Source organism: Tachypleus tridentatus, chromosome 13, assembly GCF_004210375.1.
Source record: "Tachypleus tridentatus isolate NWPU-2018 chromosome 13, ASM421037v1, whole genome shotgun sequence".
NCBI classification, from domain to species: Eukaryota; Metazoa; Arthropoda; class Merostomata; order Xiphosura; family Limulidae; genus Tachypleus; species Tachypleus tridentatus.
Window position 1 is genome coordinate 209,316,595 of NC_134837.1, and position 21,598 is coordinate 209,338,192.

The following is a 21,598-nucleotide window of genomic DNA, read 5'->3' on the forward strand; positions in this document are numbered from 1 at the left end:
CACAGCGACATGTCTGCGGACTCACACCTCTAGAAACTGGGGTTTGATACCCGTGATGGGTAAAGCACCGATTGCCCATTGTGTAGCTTTGTGCTTAAATCCAAACACAACCCAATAATGCTTAATAAAGTCTACAAATAAGATTTGGGCTAATCTTAAATATTTATGTTAATATTTTTTTGTAAACATAACAATGTAAAAACTAACTTATTGAACACTACATACACAACAAAGTAATAAATACGTTGAAATACTTGAATATATTTGTTTAAATCTCAATATATCTGAACCCTAATAAAGTCATTTATTACTTAGTATATTAACAACTAATCTAACATTCACTTTTAATCACTTGGGAGCATCATAACACGAAGTCTTGAAAAGTCAAACAGTATTGTTAATTATATTTTAATTTGTTATTTCTGAACTATACAGTAACTGGCCTTGGCCTAGGTTTACATTTTCCGCATTTTTAAACCTGCAGATGATAGTTACAGAAGTAGCAGACAGATCCTGTAATAATAAAATTTGATACAAAATGCTAAACAAAACGACACGTAGGCCTTGCAACAGCGTTACTGCAGCTCTGGTGGGCCCGGCATGGCCAAGCGTGTTAAGGCGTGCGACTCGTAATCCGAGGGTCGTGGGTTCGCATCCCTGTCGCGCCAAACATGCTCGCCCTTTCAGCCGTGGGGACGATATAATGTTACGGTCAATCCCACTATTCGTTGGTAAAAAAGTAGCCCAAGAATTGGCGGTGGGTGGTGATGACTAGCTGCTTTCCCTCTAGTCTTACACTGCTAAATTAGGGACGGCTAGGACAGATAGCCCTCGAGTATCTTTGTGCAAAATTTCAAAAAACAAACAAAAACAAACAAACGGTTCTGGTACAGACTTATAATTGGGGCACCTAAGTTATTTGGGTTTTATAAAAAATAGCACAAACAATTCGTATCACGTGACACGATCCAAGTAGCTTCTGATGAAAAAGTCAAAATAAAGTTTGTTATTACTTTGCTGGACTACAGATCAAACCTTTCACTGTCCAAAGGAAAGCTTTCTTCACAACGTAGAATTTATTACTCGTTTGTGAGGCAACACATCAAACATTTCATTACCAAAAGTAAATATACATTCTTGACAATATGATAAGCGTCAGACACCGCTGATGTAAAGGTTAAAGTCGGTAAGGTTTCATTGAAATTGTGCAGTTTTGAAGAAAAAGTGAAATGAAAAAAAGACGTGCCTAAACTGGAACTTATGTCTCTTTAACCCTTTTGATCCTTTCTTTTTCTTAAAAGTATTGCAGATTTTGCGAGAAACACATATTTGATTATATGTTGTTGTTTTGATTTAAGTGCAAAGCTACACAATGGGCTATCTGTGCTCTGCCCACAACGGGTATCGAAACCCGGTTTTTAGCATTGTAAGTCCGCAGACATACCGCTGAGCCACTGGAGGGCAATTTGATTATATACTTGCCTCTAAATGTGAATGGTAAATTATAACAAGTAAAACAGAAAAATGGGACATTTTGAGGTATTAAAAGGTTACATGGTATAACCGTAAAATAATTTTATGGTGTATTTACATCTACATACATTTATTGATTACAAGGCAAAAAAGAAAAAAGGAGGTAATTATCTCTACAGAAATGATTAGTCACGCATTAGTTTGAGTCAGTGTACAGTTACATTTACTTATCCAAGCAAAAATATCGGTATGTTGGAAATGGATTCACGTGAGAACAATCACTATAATGCCGAAGATACAAACTTATTAAATTCAATATGATCATCTATTACCAATGTTGTCACAAGAGAAATAAATTAGATTTTAGTTTATTCAGGAGATAGGACGAACTAACCACTTTCTTTGTGCCATATTCCGATTAGATAGATATTTAGAAAGGTAGGCTAAGGCTTTAGTTTGGAGTTTTTACACTTTTTAAGTGACTGGCATGTAAAAGTGCTTGCCATCAGAAGTAGTGTAAACCATTATTTTACAGGACATAACAGAATTATTCATGTATCAAATACCGCACAGTCGCATTACTTTTTCCTATATACTGAGTTCATAATGTCTGTTCCACAACCAGTCTCTCTGTCCTGTATGTTTTGTCGGATACTTCTTGGTTTTTTTGTTTAAATTTCGCGAAAAGCTACACAAAGCTATCTGCGTTAACTGTCCCTAAATTAGCAGTGTAAGACTAGAGGGAAGGCAACTAGTCATCACCATTCTTTTATCAACAAATAATGGGATTAATCGTACCATTATAACGCCCCCACGGCTGAAAGGGAGAGCATGTTTGGTGCGACGGGGATTCTAACCTGCGACCCTCGGATTGCAAGTCGAGTGCCTTAACCACCTGGCGATGTTAAGCCGACTTCTAGGTAAATGACTTTCTAAATAAAGTGTTTTTATACACCATTCTCAATTTCCGTTTAAACTAATTTATTGAAATTTAATATTGGTTTTTGTGTAGTTTTTTTAATACTATTAAATTCTTGACATACATTTGTGTTTAATTTTCTACGAATAATATTACAAGAACAAGACAGTAAAAAAAAAGTGCATACACTTCTCGACCCTGCTGCCATCTCTGGACTATTTTGTTTAACATTTTTACAGCAGCCGAAATTGTTTTTCTCAGTTCAGAATGTCAGGTATTTCAACGTATTAAATACACTTCTTAAAGTGAAATAAATACAAATAAATCGATAAATGAATAACAATACCATTCTTAGCTAAAAATGTGATATTTTATTAAAAACTCGTTGGTGTTAGTGGCTCCTTTGATTATAAATTCTAAGTGGATTTAGAACAGCTACAGCCCTATCGAAGTACTATTTTCTGGGATTAAGTAAAAAACCCATAGTGAATTTTATAACAGTACCCATAAACAGATTATACTTCATAAATTCTCGGTTTTCTTCTTAATACATTTTGTTTGTTAAAGACTGCGAAACAATACGTTTTCTGTTGTTTTTTTCTCCTATTAATTTTTTATTCATCCACTGTGGTGGGGCCCACACATAACGTTAAAACAACGAGAAATCTTAAGGTACTGCATTTTACAAAATTTATGTGTAAACAAACTAAGTAAAACCATTATTTTCATGTAAAATTGATAAGGGAATTTTAACAGTAATTAGTGAAATTAATTGAAATAATGATGGTACTTTTGTTTGTTTATATATATTTTTGTGCATGTGACTTCCATGTTTCTAGGAATTCTGTACCATACAAATAGTTTGGCGTTTAAAATACTAATTAAAGTTTACATGGATCCTATTTTAATTGTAAGGTTAAAGAATATGTTGAAAAAATCTACATTGTATTGGAAACGTCATTAAAACAAACATACCTCATTAATATAGTTGCTTTTTTCCTCTTATCATTTCATGCCATATTTGAGGAGAAAAATATTCACTGAAATTTTAAACAGTACTATCACGAAACCAATCATTGCCGGATTTATTTACTATTGATGTGTACACTGAACTCCAGGCCCTGCATGTACTCCACCCTCTTTGTCAGAGTCATGAGCTTCCAACACCCTACTCCCATTCTGGCTTCCTTGTCTACTGGTGTTGTAATCACAGAGATCAATCTCTTAGTCTTCCACTGGGACAGTTGTAAGTCTTTAGGTTTAAGATGCTAGAACCAGGGGTTCAATTCCTCTTGGTGGACACAGCAGATAACTCAATGTGGCTTTATTATAAGAAAGCACCTAAGGATCTACCTCTTCTTCATGTTTACCTTGGAGGACAGTGGTCAATCAGTTAGCATTTGAAAGGCTAGGTTAAATAACAATAAATGTTTCTCTTTATGATGGGTACTACAGAAATATCAGAGAGGGTGGAAGCAGCTTGAAGTCACAAAAGGAGTTTTAAATATTTGAAAAATATTCTCATGGTTGAAATGTTTATTGAAGCAGTTCCACTAACTGTGCTGTCAGATGTTAACACAAATCATGGTGTAGTGGAAAGTTCTTTACAGTACCACAAATTTTCTGTAAATAAGTAGTGAAGTGACTTATTTGTTGTTGTTTTTTAATTGAAAAACTAAAACAAATTAAATTTCACACAAGAAATAACACATCAAAATAATCTTTTGGTGGTATTAAGGTGGGCACTTTTAGATGGCTGGTCATATAGTTATAATGTCACAAGAAAGTGTGTTTAACAGCCCTTCAGTTAGTTAACTTACCATAAGATACTCTTCATTCAGAAAACGATCTAATCATGTTTAACATAGATTTCCTTCTTCTTGAACACCCTTCAAAGTGCCAGAAAGTAAGTGCATGATGAAAAACTAGGCTAAAATCAATGTAAGAAAGACTAGTTTTTATCTAATTCTAAGTGCTTGTAAAATGTGGACCATGTAGCTTCAACATTGAAGAAACATGTAAGTGTAAGCTACAAATACAAGTTTCTTCTGAGTGTAATTCTATTTTTATGGTAATATACATTTTATATTTACAAAATAATTTTTTTTAAATATTTATGAAATCAGTTTCTCTGTACCACATAACCCTTCTCTTCACAAGGTTGAGACCTTTGCAAAATGTTCTTATAAATTAACTCAAAGAAATTAGATGAAATACTGGTTTATTTTTTTCTGCAAATTTCATGCCTTTCTTGTAAAGGTGATTTAACCAAATTCTTCTGTCACTGACAAACAATCCAAGCTCAACAAAATTTCTGTAATATCACAGCTATTAAATAAAACAATATCTCACCTATGATGAAAGAATTACCATATAAAATCACCAAACAAAACTGAGCTCTTTCTCCTATTTCTTTTTTCTAATTTCGCACAAAGCTACTAGAGGGCTATCTGCACTAGCTATCCCCAATTTAGTAGTGTAAGACTAGAGGGAAGGCAGGTAGTCATCAGCACCCACTGCCAACTCTTGGGCTACTCTTTTACCATCACATTATAATGCCCCTACAACTGAAAGGGTGAGCATGTTTAGTGCGACAGGGATTCAAAACTGCAACCCTCAGATTGAGCTGTTTCAAAAGTGATGAAATTAACTATTCAAAAGTGATAACTTTGAGTTCTTTCTAAATAACATTTCATTTAGTAATGTTTAAATGTTGTAACCTGTCATATTTTCCAATGTTTAAAAATTTATTTCAAAAATTTCAGAAATGTTTGGAAATGTGACATTTCCATATTTATTCTATAAATGAACTAAAGTAACCATTATTACTTCCTTACCTAGGTTTAAAATATAGGATGCTAGCCTTAATAAATTCCCAATCTTTGTGTCAGTGTTTTACAATAAAAATCTTGTACATGTTAATGATGGACTGGTAATGGAAGTATGTGATTTTACATCTCATGTTTTATGTGTATTATTTTCATTATTGTTTTATAGAGCTGATTTGATTACCTACTTCCAATTAATGTATTTGATAGTAACAGAACTACTGACTTGTGTGTGTGTGTGTAGGATACCCAGTGACCAATGTAAATTCATTATTAAAATTTCATAAACATATGATATAAACTAAAACGTAGAACACAAATCATATCCATCTAAATGTTTTACAGGGACAAAAAAGCCACAAAGTGTTTTGGTGAGTTTGGTCTTTGCAACTCATGCACAGGTTATTATTGTTCCTTTGGAAGTACGTATCTGGTTTCTCCTGAGGAATGATTACAATGTATCCAGGCTGAAAGAGGAATTATACAGTTGTATATTTGCTGTATTTTTTTATTTTATATATTTTAAATTTAAACAAGTGAGTTGAAGAATAGCAAAAGAAGATACACTATTTCTGTCCTGAAGCACAAATTGAGATCTCTTGATACTGATTTTAACCATAGATGGAGTTGAACATTTAAGTATTTGTTTTCTTGGATGCAATTTTTTATATTTTCCAAATCTAGTTTGACAACAACCTCAAGTGGCTATCACATTCTGCTGTCAAAGGTTTATTTAACAGAGTGCTATAAATGGAACCCCAGGGTACTGACATTAACTTTCATGATGTGTATGTTACATGCCCCAAACTGACTGCTTTTTCATGTTTTTTTTGGAGTCCTAAGAATCTTTTCTTTCCTCCAGTCTTGTTCTCTCATTCTTTACTGTTTTATTTATTAATTAGAAAGACCTCAAGTGTTACTTTTCAAATCTTGCATTCTTCATTAAAGTGTTTCTCAGTTACAGTTTTTGCTACCTTTACAGAATTTACAAGGATCTCTCTCTTTTTGATTACTTTTCCTTTAAAATTTACAGAAATATATCACGATTTGTATCTATACGATATCCTCTGAAATGTGGTAACTACCTTAAGCAGTAATTTAAAATTAAATATTACTTGATCAATACATGTAAATGATAAAAACCAAAAACTTAAAGTGTAATTAGGCTTAATGACACTGAGCAAATAAACAACAGCTAATTACAAGAATTGTACAGCTTACAGTCAGATTATAAGGAATATATATTTTTTTAATTTTGCACAAAGCTACAACAACTAAACCAATCAAAATGGGTCTTTTTGACAAATCAATAAAGAGTTTTGAAAGTTTGTTTGGAATTTTGCCCAAAGCTACACGAGATCTGTTTGCATTAACTGTCCCTAATTTACTAGTGTAAGAGTAAAGGGAAAGCAGCTGGTCATCACCACTCACCTCCAACTGTTGGACTACTCTTTTACCAACGAATAGTGGAACTGACTGTGACATTATAATATCCCCATGGCTGATATGGTAAGCATGTTTGGTGTGAGGGGGATTCAAACCTGAAACCCTCAGATTATGAATTGGCCATACCAGCCCTTTAACAAAAAGATGTATTTTTGTATCATTAGTTGTTATTCAAGACCCATTATGACCCAAGTTTTGAAAGTCTAGAGTGAAGAGTCTGTTGAACGACAAATTTTATAAAAAGTTGTTTTACTAGAGATGTGTATATTAATTTATGAAGTCATTCAGAGTGAAAGGTAATTTTCATGTCATTTGATAACTCACAGAACCTGTTCAATAAGTATTGTATCTTCTTTCCCCCCTAACACCGATTGTAGTGAAATCAGTGTACATTGAAGTGAAAAATATGAATTTAAACTGGCTACCTTTTCTTTTTAGAAGTACCACAGATCATAACAAACAGTTATTTAACCGAAATGACTCTGCCATCTAACCTTTTCACATATGCTTGTTTTTAATTTTATACAATTAATTACAGTACAAGGACATCTGATAAAGTTACCAAGATGCACTTGGCTCAAGCTGGTCTTATGAAGACATTTCCATACAAGTTTTTATCTAACCACCTAATAAGTTTCTAAATTTCATATTTTAAATACTTTTGATAAAAATACTTAGCAATACAAATTCAGTAATTTCTACTCAAGTTTTTTTCATGCTGTATCAATTCACCACAAAATAATTGGTTTCATCTAGATATACAACTTAGAACACAAACATATATATGGCACTAGAAGAGAATGTCTTTAAACTACTGTGATTTAACTGACTTTCAAATTAAACTATAGACGGGATTCTATTAGTCACTCAAAACAAAAAATTACAAACCATGAAACTGAGGCTATGTATCTATTTAAAGGAGACAAAATAACTGTACAAAGAATCTTGTAAATAAAAAGCTGCTATTTCTGTTGGTTATAAATAATCTAGTAGCAACGTCAGAAAGGATTATTGACATTAGTTGGAAGACAGAATGACCCTTTGAGCGTGGATAGGTCAAGGTTCATATGTCACAACCTTTTGAGTTATACTTAAATTTAATTCAATTAATTATTAATGTATGTCAATAAATTTGACATTCAAATGGAATTTAATATTCAAACCATAACCTCATAATTCCCAAAAAATACTTAAATAAATTCAGTCTTTCGTCTATTATATGAAACTTCTTCACTGAGTTTTCAATTTTAAATTTTATTTTCACTGTTATACAATATCCGAGTTTTACACAAGTTCCACCTCTTAGCATAGATACTCTTAAACCATAAAGTAAATTTACAGTTTCTAAGTTTTGTTGGGTTACTGAGATATAATAGAAACATCAAATCTACCTGCAACACCCCATCTTTAATAAACCTCAGTAACTCTGACATCTGATATTGTATTATTTATAATTAACAGAAAGAGCAAATCTTAATTTACAAGATTTCTCATGAACGTAATTCCTTCAGGCATCAGTTTTGGAAACATTTAACCTCACTTTAATTGTTTGCTACTGTGATGCTAAGAGAATTTTTTAAACCCATTTATAGCTTGATTAGAAAAACCAACTAAATTTTACTTCTTTTTTCTTAATTACATCATGAACCACCAGCACTTGTAAAAAAAAAGTAGGCCTAAAGTGCTTTGTCTGCCAATAGCAAAAAGACAGAGTTTAGATATAAATACTACATATCTTTAATTTTATCTGTGTGTTGTTTATTTATGGTCACAGAAGAAACTAAATTGTAAAAATTAAAATTATTTAAGTTAGATACGAAAATCTGAATGAAATAATTAAAAATTTCTCACATTACATTATTGTAACATGAATACAATGCACACAGTGATTGTAGTTTGACTGTGACTTGCTTATAACTAGATCATTTGTTTAAACGAAGCCCTATGGCTGTGATAAATGGGTTTTGGTATGCCCCAAGACCATTCAGCTGTAAAGAAATAAAACTAAATGAATAGATATAAAAGGTCTGTTATATGTGGCTGCAAGAATAAATAGAGTGTAACCTGTCTGTTACAATATGCAGTCATTCAGAATAAATAGGGTGTAACCTGTCTGTTACAATATGCAGTCATTCTCAATAAATAGGGTGTAACCTGTCTGTTACAATATGCAGTCATTCACAATAAATAGGGCATAACCTTCTGTTACAATATGCAGTCATTCTAAAAGGAAAACAAAATGGGTAATTAGGACTTCTTAACTTTCACTTCACTCAGTATTTCTGGTTTCATTACAATTAGTGCTAGAGCAGAGAAAGTAAGACATAAGTATACATATTTATCAAGCAAATGGGATGTTCGTTTAGAAGGTTCTAGATGTTGTGCTAATGTAATATGATAGCAGAGTTACAAAAATACGTTTTTATTATTACTATGAATATCACTATTCACTCAGATTAATCATTCTATGGCAAACGAAGAAATATTTAGTTAAAATATTATTAAAAGTCTGATTCTTTTTTGTGTATAAAAGACTTATCACAGTTACTAAAAGTCTGTATAATTCAAAGTTAGAACAAATATTAAAGGAATTAGTACAGTGGACTGACTCCATGGCACACAGGTTTCAAAAGGAATTTGTTTACATTCTGAATGCAACCCTATGAAAGGTCATTACACATACACTTTGACCCTGCATTGCACATAGGGTTAAATCATTCAAACTAAATGTTAGTTTAGCCAAATACAAGTTGATTATAATAAGTAGCCTTATCTATAAAAAACAATATTTTACTTATAACAAGTAAAGCATATTACAGTTTTATTAAGTTGTAGCTTATACAGATCTTTAACAGAAATCAGAAAAAGAAACAGGTAAAACAGTTGCAATAAAAACTTCATCTTTCTGTGATTTCATGACTTAAGTTTCATAACTATTTTTGTCATCATGTATATACTTCATAGTTATCTAGCTCAACTAATACATGTAAAGAAACGTGTTAAACATTCAAGTATTTTACTGACTTATTGAGAAGAAATGAATCATATCCAAATTTATAACAGAGTAAACTGTTCTACCAATATCTACAGAACTAGATAATCCACAAATATCACACACCAGAAGTTTTTTGTTTTTTTTTATAAGTGTAAATATACATTTTCAAATATATGTCAGAAAATGTACAGGAACAATTTTGGGTCAGGACAAAGAAGTAAACTGGGAAAGAACAAAACCTAGTTATGAAGAGATAAGACACCATATTGAAGTTGTACCACTATGGTACCACTGTCAACCAGCAGACACTGTAAATTTAGAAATATCTTCATGGGCCTCGATTCAGCACTGTGAAAATATTAATCTGGATCTACCCTTATGTTTGTCACAGTTTTAATTTTCACTACAGATTACCTCAGTAAAATAATCAAATAATGTGTTTTATGGGAAGAACCGCATCTTCTCCTATTTGTTTTATGGGAAGAACTGTGTCTACTCCTATTTGTTTTTGTCTATGTCCACCACCAGAATACATGCCCATGCCTCCGAATACAGCGTGAAAAGATGTCATTACAAAACCCATCTAAAGGAAACAATCAATACAATTTATATAATGTGTTAAACATTTTCAATCACATCTAGAAATATCATAAAACTATTACAATTAAATACACCAGGGCTTAGTCTTAGGACATTTGATCATGATATTAAGGTCTTGATGTTACTGGCTGTGAAGAGGATGCTGTTGCTTTACAAAAACATTCAGATCATTGAGCAAGTTGGGTGAATAAATGACAGACGAGTTTTAGTTATTATAAATGCAAGATAACATAGGCAGGTTATCATAATTTGAATTATAAGTACAATTTCGATGGAAATAACCTCAACAGTGTTATGAAAGAAAGGGATCTTATTGTAATATTGTTCAGTCTCTGAAGCTATCAAAACAATGTGCTGTTTTTAGTGGTAAGGCAAATAGGATTTTGGGTTGTATCTACAGAAATATCAAATACAAGTCTCAAGAGGTTATAATTTCATTGTACAGGTCATTGGTTAGGCCACATTTGGAATAGTGTGTTCAGTCTTGAACTCCTTACCTTAGGAAAGACTGAATTATTAGAAAGGGTAACTAGAATGTGATAGAGGGTTTGTTACACTAATAGAGGTTGAAATTTCTCAAACTGTTTTTTTTTTTTTGGGTGGACTTGATTAAGGTATGTAAAATTGTAAAGGTAATTGATTGTGTTGATGCATTATTTTTTGTCATATTTAACAATGAGAATAATAGGGCTAGGTGACACAAGTATAAATTTGGGCAGGGTAAAAGCCCTCTTCAGCTAAGACAGTTTCATTTTTCTAACAGCGTGGTTGGCCTTTGGATGTTGTAGAGGCAGTAACTTCAAAAGTTTAAAAAAAAAGCTACATAATTATATGAATGATAAGGACTCGCTTTAACACTTTTTTATTTGTGTATTTATTAATTGTTTTATCTTAAAGGATGGATCAGCCAAAATGGACAATAGGCCCCATGCTGTTCCAAAACATATATTCTGATCCCTAAGGCAGTCCAGTAGTAAGAAGAGTCCAATTTCACTGGACTTCATTAATAACAACTTTTCACTTCGTCCCATCCAGCCACCAAACAACTAGACTTTTCCCAACATCCACTGATGTTGCTTTCTTAGGTAATCTTTCATGTGGTACTTTATGAAAATATTGTTGAAAATCTAAGCACACCATCCCTATAACCTCTCTATTATACAGATGACAAATAATTCAAAAAAATAAATGACATATGAATAAAGAAACTTCCCTTTTAGTGAATCCATGTTTTATTTATGATATAACATTTCACTAAATGGTATTGTAAACCTTTTTTTATTACATTCTCTATAATCTTTCACTCTACAGAATAAAGAACATGTGGTCTTTATTTTTTATATTCCAGGGTAACTCTTACTACCCCATTTAAAAATAGGAGTAACATTGGTAATCATCTGGCAGCTGCTCAGTGCCCTTTGTTTATTGAGATATATCTAGGTTTTATAATCCAAGTTTAAGAAGAAAAGAGTAGAATCTTTTGAGTTATTGATCATTCTGATCCAGGCACTGCTGATAACGTGGACAGCTCAAATTGTAAAATTCACGAATCATTTCATTTGGTATTTGGGTGCATTCTCTTTCAATTGCTGTTCTCAGCTCATTGATTATTGCAGGTTTTGTGCTATAAACCTTGTATTTGACGTATCCCCATAAAAAAAAGTCCAGAGGTGTGAGGTCTGGTGAACGTGGGGGAAATTCAGTGCTATCTCTTCACCCAATCCATCTGTTCAGCATTTCGTCAAGATAGGTCCTCACATTACGATGATTGTGGGGAGGCGCTCCATCTTGCTGGAAATAAAGCTCCTCATCTCCAAATTGCTCTCGAATGCGTGGCACGACACATTCTTGCAGCAAGTTCAGATAAACGAGACCAATGACTGTGTTTTCAAAACATTTTGGTCCAATTATGCCCAATGCTGATAATCCACATCACACTGTAACCCCTAGTAAGTTTACGTGGTGTTCAACCGTAATATGCGGGTTCTGAAGTGCCCAGTAGGTGCAACTGTGGCGATTAACTAAGCCATTTAACTTAAATGTGGCCTCATCGCTCCAGACAATCTTGTTAAGAAACTGTACATCCTCTGCAGATTTTGCCAGATACCACTCACAAAATTCAACTCTCCAGTCAGGATCATCTTCATTGAGGGCGTGGACTAATGTCGGAATAAAACTTTTCCAATGAACTCGCTTCAATGTATACGACGCACCCTCGTTTGGGGATTCTAGTCTCACGGGCTGTTTGCCGAATGGATTTTCTTGGAAATCGGTGGAGACTTTCCAACAACTCTGCTTTTCATGTAGGACAGTTGGACAACCACGGTTTTCCAGAACGTCTTGAACAGTTCCATTTGTTTCAAACATATCCCTGATGCGAGTAATGGTAAGTCTCATTGTTTGAAACTCCCTTCTAAACCGTCTTTACACTTCAGCTACGTTCTCACACTTCCAGTAGCACTTTAAGATAAATTTCCTTTTCTCAAAGGTTAGTCTTGCTTCTACCATTACTTCAGATCAGTTGTACCTGTAAAAAACGAAAGTTTGAGTCAGTTACACACACATCTGTTATTTTATTTTTTAATATTTTACCACCGAAGAATCAAAGGCTAATTTCAAAAACCATGCTATCAACATCATTTAATAGCCTTAGAACTCTATATCCGAGACCCTAACCCATCAAAAGACATTCCCACCAATGAATTAGCAACCCGCATAGAATTCACCACGATGAATACAAACTTCATGTTCAACAATCACAACTATATAGAAACAAATGGCCTAAGCATGAGCAACCCAGTATCACCAGTTCTAGCCAATATTTTTATGACACAAGTTGAAACACAAGCAATTAATACAGCATTACATCCACCACTATACTGGTACAGATGTGTAGACGACACGGTTGCGGGATTCAGATCTACAGAACACACACTTAATTTTTTCAATCACATTAATTCTATACATCTCAACATTAAATTCACATGTGAACAGGAAGAAAGTAATCAAATATCATTTCTTAACCTCAAAATTACAAGAACCGACACACAATTTAAAAGAGAAATCCACCGAAAAATTACCCATACTGGACTACACATTCCTTGGGACTCAGCACATGAAACAAAACAAAAACTCAACAAACTAAGAAACCAAATAAACACAGCCATAAAACTATGTTCACCTGATAAAATTAACGATGAATTAGACAAAATAAAACAATACTTCATCAACATCAACAAGTCTCTTCCACAAACCGTAAAAAAACATTATACGCACACACCGAGACAAAAAGCAAAATCCACCAACAAAAGTAAATATATCTCACGAATCAAAAAATCACGAAACCATATACTGCTGCATACCATATATTCCCGACATTAGCAGAAAAATAACCAACATTTGGTAAAAACTAGTAACAAAATATGACATTCCAGTTAATACCAAATTTATTCAAAAACCAGGCACAAAACTGAGGTCTATGCTATGTAAAAACTACACTGACAAACACCACACCAACATTATTTATAAAATACAATTTGATAACTGCCACGACTTCTATATTGGAGTAACAAGTAGAAAGTGGAAACCAGATTCAGAGAACACAAAAAGTCACCTTCACACGTTTTCGAACACTGTAAATCAAATAAACACAACATAACCACAGAAAACACCCAAATACTAAATAAAGAAACATAAACAAACACAAAATTAAAGATGCCTTACTTATACAATAACTCAAGCCCAAAATAAACCGATACAATTTTTTTAAAATTTCGCACAAAGCTAATCGAGGGCTATCTGCACTAGCCGTCCCTAATTTCGCAGTGTAAGACTAGAGGGAAGGCAGCTAGTTATCACCACTCACTGCCAACTCTTGGGCTACTTTTTTATCAATGAATAGTGGGATTGGCCGTCACATATAACTCCCCCACGGCTGAAAAGACAAGCATGTTTGGTGCGATGGTGATTCGAACCCGCGACACTCAGATTACGAGACGACTGCCTTGACCATCTGACCATGCCTGGCCGATCCTTTATTTAATTGAAAATTTGAGAAACTATACCCAAATATACCTGTGGTGTTATCAGGTGAAACTGATTTCCACAAGAGTATTTGAAAAGTTTAATTCGTAATTACAAAGTAAATCTGAACTTAGCTAAGTAACTGATTGTTAAATTAAGAAACGAAACAGGCTTTAAACTCGATATACAGTGTAAAACTATATATATATTATTTAATCTCAGTCTCAGTGTACAGTGGACTGTTGATTCTTACCAGTTCTGTGAATTATTCAGTAATCACTGCCTCTTAAGATGTCTTTCCATCGACCAACTCAAATTAAAAAAACAAGTAGAACTGAATCTAATGCTCTTTACATAACAGAAGAAATATTTGAGTTACCACTAATTACTAGTCATTCTCATATAAGATAGTGAAGGTCGTAACCTTTAGATATCATCTTCTTGGCCGGAGAAGAACACTGAAATCAATAACTTGATTGCACGGTGAGAAAAGTTGCAATAATATTCGAACAGGTGGAGTAGGTGGTAACTATTAGAAAACAACAAGATAATCAGAATGAAAATAACAGTTTTCTGTACCATGTATTTATGTAAAAAAAATGCACAGAAGTGAACCAAAAGATAATAACCCTTTCAAACACAAGTTAAAAGAACATGCTGTCAGGAAATAGAAAACTGCTTTTAAAGGATCTCAGAAAATGGGAATTGTTATAAATGTGGGAAAATGAACATTACAGCTGAGACTCTGAGGGATACACAGATGATAATAAAAGAAGAATGGATCCCAGAATCCAACCAGATCAAAGGAACACTAAAGAGATAACCAGACATCGGAAAGCAGGAAGCAACTGGACATAAGAAGCAAAGTTCAGCTGAGAATACTTCACCTGCACCAAATGAGATAAGAAACTCAACATTTAAAATAACCAATCCATAAATTATTTGATTTGTAAAAAAGAAACTTTGTATCATGTTGATTAATATTACAATAATTGTTTGGTCCAATACTGTTACAAAATTTGAAAAACTGGAGTGATATGACTAACGAGTGGACTCATAAGTTCCAGTAAAAGAAAAATTGGATGTTATTTTCAATGTGGGAAGTTTCTCTACACGACATGATGTGTGGGTAGTTGACACCTATAAGAGTACATACCGGAACAGACTTTATTTGGAAACACGAATGTCAGGTTAGACTTCTTTTAAAAATCTATCACTTTCTATAACCAGGAACTTCCTGTGCAGTACATGACTAAAACCCCAGAAACTGAACTTTGAACGACGACAAGAAAGGTAGTTGTTATATTACCAAGAAGTGAAATACTTATGCCAGGGCTAATTAGGAACAAAGTTCAATCTAATGACTAGGTCGTACTGGAACCAGATTCTTCAGATTAGTTGAAAAACTCATGGACTTCAAGAATAAAAATGTCATTATCAGGTCTATGAATACAACAAACCATTAGGCCTAAATTACGAAATATTGAAAAATTAGAAGCCTTACAAGTTGTATCTTAACATAAAAACAGCAGAAATAGTCCCTAAGCAACTAAAATGTAAAAAAAAAACACCTAAGATACATTCTTCAGTGTTCCTCATTATTTAGGGTACACCATTAAAATAATTCATAGGGTTGGTACTGGAGATGCTGTCTCAGTATGTTAGTTAGCCAGATGATTTCCGATCACAAAACATGCTAATGCTTTCAAACAGATAAAAGCAAAGAAAGAACAGTGCAATGTGAGTATTACTTCTTGGACATCATTCAGTGTACTTGTGAAGAAGGATAAAACCACAAGTATCTGCACTGGCTATCATAAGGTAAATGAAGTCATGCAAAGAGAATGACCATGGACTTTCAAGGAATGTCTCAACTTTGAAAGCTCGAGTTGGATCAAAACAGGTTTCAACATTTGATCTGAAGAGTGAATATTAGCTTGTGCAAGAAGTAAGGGAACAAAAATATCAAACTTCAATGCAGTAACTGTGTTGTGGCGGTTTGTTAGGTTACCATTTGGATCATGTGATGCAACCGTTACATTTCAATGATTAATAGAGTGTGTTCCCTCTGGACTAATCTGGAATATCTTGCTTATTCACTTGAATGATATTATTACTTATAAAATGATAAAGAAGTGTGAACTGTTCTGTTGACAGTTTTCCCGGGACACACAGTCAAAAGAGAAGAAGGTCCTACGGACCTGATTAAAATTGAATTCGTTCAAAATTGGGCAATACCACAAAACCTCTGTGAGACAATAAGATTTTTTGAACTGTGATATTTCTACTGACCTTTTGTAAAATAACTGACATAGTTTGTTCTCTGCAAAAAACACTTAACAAGCAAACAGACTAGTTGTATTGGATTGTTGGTTATGTTTGTTTGAATTTCGCGCGCAGCTACTCGAGAGCTATCTGCGCTAGCCGTCCCTAGTTTAGCAGTGTAAGACTAAAGGGAAGGCAGCTAGTCATCACAACCCATCGTCACCTTTTGGGTTACTCTTTTACCAAGGAATAATGGGATTGACCGTCACACTCTAACGCCCCCACAGTTGAAAGAGCGAGCATGTTTGATGTGACAGGGGTTCGAACCCGCGACCCTCAAATTACGAGTCGAGTGCCTTAACCATCTGGCCATGCCGGGCATATAATCGTGTATTCGGAAAATAGTTTTCTATCTCTTTCTTGCTGTTTCAAGTTTTTATTTACGTGTTATTGTTAATCAGTTGAAATCTTGTAAAACGATTGAAAATAATATATTAATTATTGTGTTCGTTATAGCAAAACCACATCGAGCTATCTTCTGTGTCCACCGAGGGGAATTGAATTCCAGATTTTAGCATTGTAAATCTGCAGACTTACCGCTGTCCCAGCGGGGAACAATTAGTTATTATGTTACGTGTAAGTGGAATTTAAAATCCTCTTTAATAAGGTTGATAATAAAATAAAAACACAAGACTTCCACAGTATAAGAAATATGAAGCTATTTGTCAGAGATAACAAGAGTATTTTTCAATGTCAAGAGGAAACTGAAATTCATTTTAGATTATTAGATCCTTTCACTTTCGAAAACAAGTAAAAGAACGACTCCCTTAATGATTGTGTATCTCAATAGATGTCGCCACATCGTAATTTTCCAAGTTAAAGTTTGTTGAATTTCGCGTAAAGTTACACGAGGGCTATCTGCGCTAACCGTCTCTAATTTAGCAGTGGGAAGGCAACTAACTAGTCACCACAACCCACCGCCAACTCTTGGGCTACTCTTTTACCAACGAATAGTGGGATTAATCGTAACGTTATAACGCCTCCACCGCTGAAAGGGGGGAATATGTTTAGTGTGATGGGGATTTGATCCCGCGACCCTCGAATTAGAAGTCGACCGCCCTAACCACCTGGCCATGACGAGCCTCAAAGTAAAAGTACAAAATATTTCCGAATATTACGCGTTCGTTTTGCCACCTTTGTTAAAACTCTATATTCGCTTATTGACGAAATAATCCAGTAATTACCGACATATATATAGCTAGTAACTTTAATTTTGTTTATGTTTGATTGAAGTTGTTATACTCTGGGGGGTGGGGCTCGGCAATGCCATCTCACGTAAATAACTATTTATTTTTTTTACGATAGGTCAGGCGTAACTGAGTGGCCTACATACAACGGTAGTCTTAGTTATAAAGTGGGAGGCGGGGTACATTCTGTTTCTAAACTATGTTCGTTTATATTCGTGACTTGTAAAACTTTAAAACATGCTCCGGATAAGGTTCTGCTTTCTGGACACCAAACACTGAATTAATTTACTGTGACACGAGGTTGTTGTCGCGCAAACTTGTACAATATTTGTTCTTTTCAAAATACAGAGATACCCATGCTTTACAATATACAGTCGTGACAGAAAAACGTGAGAAACTCTCTTGAAAAAGTCACTTTTATGTGACTTTTTTTTTTCACTATGATGGTTGTTGCTCTATTTTTCGAGTTACTGAAGGCAAACAGTCCGTGTTGTGCACCTTAACTTGTAAGAAACACTCCAGATATATGTAAATCACGAATTTTTCACCGTTTTGTCTATTTTTTTATACAAAGAAAAACTAGGCTGAGATTATACCTCAGAGCATATTACCTGATCGTACGATAATACGAGGCTGCTCGTTTCGAAGGCGGAGGACATGGATATTAGAATGCTGGGTGGATTAGGTCCAATGAAAACATACCCACAAATTTCTGCAATACTTATTTGTACTTTTGCATTTGAGTGCGCGCAAATAAGACTGGACCACAGAAAATCCCCGAATACATTAATCATACCTTTAAAACGCACAGTTGTTTAACCGAAGACAAGAACGTAACATAATCATATAATAAGAGAAGTGGTTCAGAAGATACAATCAGCCATATACATATAACAAAAGTACTTGTATTTTTGAAACAGATACTAATGGAAACAAAATGTATTTTGAGTACTCATTGGTGAAGTATTTATTGTCTTCTTTCTCTCAAGAGTTAAGAAAACCCATAAAAAAAGGCCTAATTTCGCATTTCGCGCAAAGCTACTCGAGGGCTATCTACGCTAGCCGTCCCTAATTTAGCAGTGTGAGGCTAGAGGGAAGGCAGCTAGTAACCACTACCCACTACCAACTCTTGGACTACTCTTTAACTAACGAATAGTGGGGATGACTGTAACATTATAACGCCCCCACGACTAAAACGTCGAACATGTTTAGTGTAACGGAGATTCAAACCCGCGAATCTTAGACTGTGAGTCAAGCGTCTTTACACCACCTGGCGATCCCTACAGCAACGGACAGCGAACTTTGAATTTTTGGATTTGCAGACCTCGTACGCCCAGCTCTTAGATAACAGCCGTGTAATTTAGGTAATATGCTAATCCTAGGCTGATAAGAGGCTTGAGATGTAATGATCTTGGACGACTCATTCTTAGCATTAGCATTATTGACGTATTTCTGATCTCAATATAACATGCGCTGGAATTGTAATGAAATACTTCTCACAGTACATAGCTGAGGGGGGTTGTAGAACAGAGTAATAGCTCCATGAAATAAATTACGCGTAATTATTTTAGATAGATTAAATATGGAAAGTTTTGAATATCTCGTGAAGCAACTCGAGAGTTGTCTCTCCCTAATATGGAAATAACAGTCTAGAGGGAAGGCAGCTAGTTAACAACACCCACCGCTAACTTTTAAATGACACTTCTTATCAACGGTCCTCCGGTGGGTAACTCTGCGGATTTACAATGCTAAAATTAGGGGTTCGATTTCTCCCGGTGGACACACCAGATAGTTCAATGTTGTTTTGCTAAGATAAAGAAACAAACATTTGCCAAAGAAAAGTGGGATTGATTGACACATAATAACACTCAACCACATAGAATTTTATTCTTCAAAACATGCCAGGAGGTTCTGTTTAACTTGTGACATACGTTATCGTTCTTTGTGAAGTTGCTGTAGTGGATGAATACGATGATTTTTTTGTTTACGGCACCAAAATTCCTGCTATCGTAACTCCAAGACAAATTGAATTCTACCCAAACCTACAAACTGTGAAAAAATCATGTGCATTAGGCAGAAAAAATGTTTACTCTCTCAAGTCCAATTATTCCAATTGGACTTGAGAGAGTAAACATTCTTTTCTGTGAATATCAAAGACTTACCCGAAATTCGTCCCTCCGATGAACTTGCATCATGTGATACTATGTTGGCCCCGCATAGCCAGGTGGTTAGGGGGCGCTCGACTCGTAATCTGAGGGTCACGAGTTCGAATCTCCGTTGCACCAAACATGTTCATCCTTTCAGCCATAGAGGACGTTATAATGTGACGATTAATCCCACTATTCGTTGGTAAAAGAGTAGTCCAGGAGTTGGCGGTGGGTCGTAATGACTAGCTGCCTCTTCTCTAATCTTACACTGCTAAATTAGTGAAGACGAAACACAAACAAAATTTTACTTATATGAATACAAGCAGCATCTTAACTTCTTGGGATATAATGATGATTCCGTCCTATTCTTTAAAAACATTGCATTTTACTTGATATACTGGCAGGTCAACAAAGCGTGTGCTTTGAAGGGAAGGAAGGTACCCAACTCTTAGTATTTATAAGGGTTTGAATAGGCTGTATATGTTTTTAATTATTTTATGTCAGTGCATTGTTTACTTAACTGAGGCACGACAAAAAATAATACCTCTACTTACAAACAAGAACAAAAGTGACCTCTATCGTCTAGTGCTCAAACCAATCGAGTATATAGATACGAGCAAAGGACTAATACAACACCTCGGGGACATATAATTCTTGAAGACATGCCTACCACTTATATGTTGGCCAATAGTTGTCTCCGTCAGGAACACAAGAGATGACTATTAGGGTTGGCTATACAAGTGGAACGTAAAGCTTGACTGAAAATTCCAGTACGAGTCTGACTTGTCTTAATCCTATTTCTTTTGTGTTTTCAATTTAGAGTTTTTTTTTGTGTGTAGGAAATGACACTAAAACCCGTCCTCTACATGATAAACTGTAATCACGCTTGTCGTGACTCCTTTAGGCCCATCATCTGCAGAAAAGTTAGCATTTTATTGTGGCAAATGAGAAAATAATGACAGTGTCCGGGTACTCGCAGTCCTCGATTTGGGACAATCTTAATGGATTTTGTTTCAAGTCTTGATTAAGATATACCGATCTCTTCTACCTTCTACATGCATCAGGAAACAGAGACCGTGGAGGGGAAGCCTTGCCCACTTTGTGGTTTGTGAAAATTATATTTCATGTAACATACAAGAACAAAAAGTGCAGAAGAGATTTGATAAGTTACAGAACTGGTTCAACCAATAAGAAAACAACGTAATCACATTTGTCGAACCAATGAAATAGCAAGATAATCATACTTCTCGAGAAACAATAAGATCAAACAACTAAAAGAAAAGTGTACGCTTACGAACCCTTAAAAAGTCCTCTTGTGACAGGCGTGGCTAAATCACTGCCCGTGTTTTCTGATAAATTTGTGTTATGACACGAGTTACAGTGAAACACGTACGTGCAATTCCAAGTAATTTTAAGGTGGGACTAAGACAGTGGAACAAATACTTGTTGTAAGACCAAACTTACATAAACACATGTCAAAGTAAAACTCTCACACTTTGGAATGCAAAACTACCTAAACTTGACCCAAGACGTCACGCCCCAGAGTCGTACTGTCCAACAAACAAAGTTAACTGACACCCGTGAGTTTTCGTACAGCGCAACGTATTCTAACGTAGTTTTCGCTTCGACACAAAACCCAAACAACTCGATGTCGT

The 21,598-nt window shown here is 34.6% G+C and overlaps 1 protein-coding gene across 4 annotated transcripts; it reads right to left on the reverse strand.

The window, feature by feature from the left end:
* Positions 1–9,505: 9,505 nt before the first annotated feature.
* LOC143239274 (uncharacterized) lies at positions 9,506–21,598 on the reverse strand. Of its 4 annotated transcripts, none has more exons than XM_076480190.1 (2): positions 21,408–21,598; positions 9,506–12,788 (listed from the first exon to the last, which is right to left on the reverse strand). In XM_076480190.1, exon 2 carries the CDS (start codon positions 12,656–12,658, stop codon positions 12,194–12,196), a length of 465 nt encoding a protein of 154 aa, XP_076336305.1. In that variant the 5' UTR covers positions 12,659–12,788; positions 21,408–21,598; the 3' UTR covers positions 9,506–12,193. The 4 variants fall into 4 exon arrangements, with proteins under 4 accessions (XP_076336305.1, XP_076336304.1, XP_076336303.1 ...); XM_076480189.1 differs by having other exon boundaries at positions 21,242–21,598; XM_076480188.1 differs by having other exon boundaries at positions 19,959–21,598.